The 6,147-nt window shown below is 58.5% G+C and overlaps 1 protein-coding gene across 1 annotated transcript in view; it reads left to right on the top strand.

Moving 5' to 3' along the window:
* The first annotated feature begins 249 nt into the window (after nucleotides 1-249).
* The window catches only part of PRRT3 (proline-rich transmembrane protein 3), a 6,760-nt gene continuing 862 nt past the window's right edge, over nucleotides 250-6,147 (top strand). The window contains exons 1-4 of the mRNA XM_010842155.1: nucleotides 250-293; nucleotides 2,830-3,904; nucleotides 4,115-4,270; nucleotides 4,865-6,144. Of these exons, the coding sequence (XP_010840457.1) occupies nucleotides 2,887-3,904; nucleotides 4,115-4,270; nucleotides 4,865-6,144 (2,454 nt within the window). The 5' untranslated portion in view covers nucleotides 250-293; nucleotides 2,830-2,886. The remainder of the gene's footprint in view (nucleotides 294-2,829; nucleotides 3,905-4,114; nucleotides 4,271-4,864; nucleotides 6,145-6,147) is intronic.

The raw sequence follows: 6,147 nt of genomic DNA, 5'->3' as shown, positions 1-6,147 counted from the left end.
AGACTGCCCCGTTTTCAGGGATGCTGCGGAAGTGATTTTCACATCCCTCCGAGGTGACCTCGCTTCCCTTCTTAGCCCTGAGACTCTCTCAGAGAGGGGAGGTTAGGACTGGGAGAAGAATCCACCCTTAAGGGGAAAGGGTTAAGCTGGGACGGCACTCCTGTGGGCGGGCTCCCCGATCGGCAGCGCCGGGCTCTGTTAGCCAAGTCTGAGCATCTCGGAGGATGCGGCGTGGAGAGCAGCTTCAGGGACGCGCGCAAGGTGAACGCGGGGGCTGCCAGCTTGGCGCCCAGGTGAGGAGTGGACTAGGGAGGGGGCAGTGGAGGGGCCCCGGCAGGGAGCATGGCCTGCAGCCCCGCTCTCAGGTGCGAGCTGCAGGGTCTGCACTAGCGCCTACCCCCACCCAGGACACTGCGGGAAGGCGCGGAGCCAGAGGAGAGGAGATGGAGAAAAAGGAGAGGTAACCCGAGATGGACCGGCTCCTGAGGCTGCCCTGCGGCGGCCCGCACCCTCCCCCCAGGACGGCCTCTCCCCAGTCCCTGAGGTAGGGAGAACACCCTCCCCACTAAAAAAAAATCTCTTCAGCTGCTGGAACCCAAAGCTGGGCAGCCCCCTGCTCATCCGGAGATGACTACATCTCTTGGATCGGGGGTGGTGAGCAGATGGCATATGTTTATCCTTGAAGGCCCAACTCTACTGCCTCCTCCTCTGCAAATCTTCTCGGACCCCCTGTGTAAACTGAGTCAGTGTGGGTTTCACAGCCCCTACTATAGCCATTGGCAGCCTGTGTGACCTTGGCTGAGTTGCTCAGCCTCTCTGAACCTTGCTTTTTTCCCCTATGAAATGGATATACCCACACCTGCTTGTGTCGGGAGAGGTGGATGAAATCGAGGACATTCAGCTAAGCTTAGCACAGGAACCTAAGTGGGGACGAGCTTGACAAAGGAGAACTGTTATTCACCAGCGCCTGTGTCCGTGGCCTTCCAGTTCTTCCACCTCAGGTCAACCCCACTCTGGACACTGGAACTGAGCCTTCTCTTCGGGTCCCCAGCACCTAGCCTGGGCCAGGTTTGAGAAATGAACTAACGAGGCGGAGCCTAAACTCAGTTTGGGGGATGGGTTTAAGGGGTCTTTGATTCCCCCTAAAATTACCCACAAGCTTTGGTGAACTTGGACATTTCCCCGGGGAGGCCACCTGGCATTTTCTTCAGCTTCTCAAGGTGTCTGCGAGCCACCAAGGATTAGGAACCTGGGAGCTTTGAGCACAACTGGTCCCCAGAGAGAAATCGAACAGGGTCTCTGCCCTTAAACTCACCCAGGCACTGGCTCTCACAGCCGCTGTCCCCCTCCGCTGGCTGTGGGGTCCCTTCCTGCCTCCCGCCTACATTAGGGACTCTCAGGAAGGGGAACTGTAAGGGAATATACTTGGTTGAGGCATATGCAGTGACTGGAGACAAGAAATAAAAGACACAGCCCTTGAGAAGCCCCAGGCGGGTGGGGGAGACAGGAGATTACTATGCTGTGTGACCGGTGTGACGGAAGGGGTGAAGAAGGTGTCAGGGAAAGAAATACTCAAGCTGAAACAAGCCACCGTCAAAGCCTACCTGGATTTCTGCAACGGCCTCTCTCCCCCTTTTAAAACACTTCTCAGATCTCCCTTGTAACTTCTATGCTTGTCATCTCCCTTGGCTTCCTGGGTGGGACACTGAGAAAAAAATCCAGGTGCCTTTTTGTGGCTTTTGAGAAAGCCCTGCCTCCCTGATTTCATCTCCCTCTGCTCCTTTCTCCTGCGTCTGCTGTGCTCCTTCTGCCTGCCGAAGGGCCTTTGCACTTTGTTTCCTCCAGCAAATGCTTTTCCTGGATATCATCTAATGGATGACTCCTTCTTCCCATTCTGTATTTAGCTCAAATGTCACCTGAGTGGCCTTTCTTGCACGCCTGTGTAAAGTCGTCCCCCATTCTTCTGTTTCTTACCCCTGTATTATGTTCTCCATAGCCCATCTTATTTAAAAGTAGTCATTGTCTGTCTTTTACCCAGAACACCAGCTCCATGAGGGCAGAGATCTTGCCAGTCTTGTTCACTGCTTTATCCCCCAGGCTTGGCACACAGTACGTGCTCCAATTATTTGTTGACATGGTTAGAGGGCTGGTGAGAAAGAAAGCTTTCTGGGCAAAAGGAAAAGCCAGAGGGCTCTAATGCTTATTCAGCTCCATTTATGGGCCTGGCCCATCACGTGTTTTGTTATGTCTTATAAGAGGCCCTTGGAGTTGGGTACTATTATTATACCCGTTTTACGGATGGGAAAACCATGATGTGGAGGGGAAAAGTCAGTCACCCAGAAACTACTGAAGCTGGGATTCAAACCCAGGTCCCTCTTCAAAGGCAGGGGCATATTCCTCTCCCTCTCCACTTCTGTAATTTTTGAGCTGGGCCTTCAAGAATAGGATTTAAAATATATTTATATATAAAGGATTTCAGCAAGGAGAAGGGAGACGGCATTCCAGCCTGAGGGAAGAGCAGTATCGAAGGCGTGGAGTGTCAGGCAGTTCTGTGGGTGCTGAGGGATAGGTCAGCAGCCTGGTGTGGCCTTGGGAGGCCAGGAGAGGACCTTATATTCTCTCCTGAGGGTGATGCGGAACCACTGAAGGTTCTGAATTATGGCAAGTGGCATGACCAGAGAGGTAGTGTTAAAAGGACTCTGGGTAGCATGCAGAGGCTGAACAGGAAGGAACGGGTAGAGAGGAAGCTGCTTCTTTCTTTCCCACCAGCCCCCAGGGGGTAGCCATCGGAGACCCCCCTCATGCGCCATCCCCCTCTCCTTCTTTCAGGCTCATCCGGTGAGGACGGGAAGCGGAGGGCTCGAGGCCCAGGCATCAGCGTGGAGCATGGCCCCCAGCCCCTGGGGCTGTGTGCATGGCCTCCTGCTGCTGTTGCCCCTGCTGTCCCTGGGGGCCAGCCCTGCCCTGGGCCGGGGCCTTCCCAGACCCCTTGAGGACTCAGAACCACACTTGGCCCCTGGAGCCCAAGGCAAGGGCCCTCTTGACACGGAGCGTCAAGCCTTCAACTTCTTCTGGGAGAACCCCCGAGACGAGAGCCCCTGGAATGCCAGTGTCCCCCAGGTCCCTGCTGAGGAGATGCCAGAGAGGCCTGAAGACGCCCTTGGCCCAGCCCTGCATGGACCTAAAGCGGCCCACGGGGCTCAGAAAGGAGGACTCCCGGTGACCGACGACCTCCAGATGGTTCGAGGGCCAATTTCTCAGGGCTGGACAGGACCTCCTGACTCACAGGAGCCTATGGAGCAAGAAGCACCAGTCCCCTATCCAGTGGGGGCACCCCACCTTCCTTTCTTCCCCACGACTCCCAGACTCCACCTCGGGCTAGCCACTGTTCCTCCCACGTCGGGGGGACCTGGAGGCCGAGTGGGACAGCTGCCGCCTAGTGATGAGGGTCTGTTGGCCAAAGGCAAGACCAGGGTCTCGGAGACATTTCCCGAGGACCACAAGGGCCTTTCCCCAACTCTTGTGCCCCACCCGGGTATTGTGGCGAGGCCGGGGATGGAAGAACAGGGTGGGGGTGAGGAGGACTTCCAGGAGGCAGCTCAAGGCCCCCTCTCCACCCAGCAGGGTCCAGCAGCCCCTGATACTGGCTCAGTGTCACCAGCTGAGGGGGCATCCTCTCAGGAGCCTGAGTCCCAACCAGACCTGGCACTGGCCAGAAGCCTTCCTCCTGCTGAGGAGCAGCCCATGGAGCTGCCCAAGACGGCTGGAGCTGGGGAGGCCTGGGAAGTCAGTTCTTCAAGTCCCTCCCCCAAAGAGGCTCACCTCCCTGATGTCAGGGGCTCACCAGGACCCCAGCCGGCAGATCTCCCAGCCTCAGAGACTTCTGATGGGCAGCCCAAGCCAGGTGGGTATCAAAGTGAGGGTGCTGATCAGGGCTGGGAGGGGCAGTGTTCCAGGACGGCTGAATGTCCCCGTTTCTGTGTGACCTCTGCTCCCTCTGGGTCCCATTTACCTCATTCTGGCAAATGAGGGTGATATGCCTCTCTCCTGGAAGATTAGATTTGGGGGAACGCTAGAGGGTCAGGCAAAGCCATGACTGCTTTTTTTATTTCAGAGTTGGCAGCAATGAATGGAGCAGATCCCATCTCCCCTCAGCGGGTGAGAGGTGCAGTGGAGGCCCCAGGTACCCCCAAGTCCCTCATCCCTGGCCCCTTGGACCTTGGCCCAACTGCAAACCGAACAGAGAGCCCTGTGGGATCCCTGAAGCCAGGTGAGGGCATGGCTGGGGGGTTGGCCAGAGCGGGTACTCTGGAATAAAAGAACCTGTGTGAAGCATATAGGGGAGGGGTGGGGAATGAATGGGGATGAATGCCTCCTTAAAGGAACTGACCAACAACTTCAAACAACTTAGGATAATAAACTACTACTCACTGGGTACTCTGGGAGAAGTCATTTGCACTCTGGGGACTAGAAAAGTCTTAAATTAACATGGGTTTATTTAGTGCAAGAGATTCTCCAACTCCCACAATTCACTGGAGGAGCTTTGAAAAAATTCCAAAGCACAGGCTCCAGCAAGAGGAATTCTGATTGAGTTGATCTCCAGGTGATTCTAATATGCAGCCCCTAACGAGAACTGCTGATATCTCAATAAAAATGGCAGGACACATCCATTTAACCCTTAGTGGGTGTTGGGGACTATGCTAAACGTTTAATCCTCACCGCAACCCAAGGAGGGGGTTGCTGTTACCATCCCCATTTTACAGATGTGCTTGGCAAAGTTATATAACTTGTTCACCACACTGGAGCATGATGGGAAATCAAAAGCACTTTTCAAAGGGCTATTTTAATATTGTTATTATTGCAGATGAAGCCGAGGAGTGGCCCGGGCGCCCCCAAAGCCATCCCCCAGCACCCCCTGTCCAGGCCCCCTCGACGTCTCGCCGGGGCCTCATTCGGGTCACCACGCAGCGCGCCCTGGGCCAGCCACCCCCTCCGGAGCCCTCAGCCAGCTCCATGGCATCAGTCCCTGCCTCCAGCCCCCCTACCAACGCCACGGCACCCCCTCTGCGCTGGGGTCCCCTGCGACGGGTGCTGAGCTTTTCCTGGGAGCTGCACGTTTACGGGGTGGGGGTGCTCTTCCTATTGCCCGCGTTGTTGGCACTGGCCTCGCTGGCAGCCGCCCCTGCTGGGCCCCGGCTGGCACTGGTAGCGGCGGTGCTGGTGCTGGTAGCGGGGGCGCTGCGATCCGCCTACATGCTCACCGACCCGTATGGCTCGCAGGCACGGCTGGGTTTACGCGCCGGCCTCGTGCTCTACAACCTGCCCTTCCCCTTGCTACTCACCGCGTTGGCAGCCCTGACCTTGCTGGGCCTGGGCGCGGGGCTGCCACAGCAGCTGCAGAACCCACTCCTCCTGGGAGCACTGGCGTTGACGCACGGCTTGGGGCTGCTCACCACAGACCTGCTGTCGGTGAGGCCTGCGCTCAACCTTCTGGCCCAGGGCTTATCGTGCGCCTGGGGCGCAGCCGTGGCTCTGGGCACTCTCTGTCTGTGCCGTCGCCGCCTGTTGGACGGGCCGAGAGGCTGGGATGCCAGCCCGGGCCCTAGGCTGCTGGCCGTGGCCGGCGCGCTGGGGCTGCTGGCCAGCGGCTTGCAGCTGGCGGCGGCGCTCTGGCTGTACCCGGGCCCGGGCCGGGTGGGCCGCTTCTCGTGGGCTTGGTGGGGCGTGCACTTCTGGCTGCGCCTGCTGGAGCTGACATGGGCACTCACCCTGGCGCTGGCCGCTCTGGCCGCCGCGCGGCCCAGGCCGCCCACAGAGCACGCTTGCTGGGCTAAGCTGCTGCGCCTGGCGTGCCCAACGCCCTCTAGCAAGAGCGAGGTGCCGGAGCGGCCCAACAACTGCTATGCGGGGCCCAGTGGCGTCAGCGCAGGTACCCTAGACATCAGCAAGAGCCTTATCCGCAATCCAGCGGAGGGTGGGCCTCCAGCCACGCCCAGCTCCGGCGCCTGGGGTTCGGCTACGTCGCTGAGCCGCGGTCCCCAGGGTGGCCCCGGACTGTCCCGCAGCAGCGTGGGGCCGGCGCCGTCAATAAGCGAGCTGGACCTGCGGCCGCCATCACCCATCAACCTGAGCCGCAGCATCGATGCC

The sequence above is a fragment of the Bison bison genome, unplaced genomic scaffold, assembly GCF_000754665.1.
Source record: "Bison bison bison isolate TAMUID 2011002044 unplaced genomic scaffold, Bison_UMD1.0 scf7180017864171, whole genome shotgun sequence".
Classification (NCBI taxonomy): Eukaryota; Metazoa; Chordata; class Mammalia; order Artiodactyla; family Bovidae; genus Bison; species Bison bison.
This window is presented reverse-complemented; position numbering and strand designations above follow the sequence as displayed.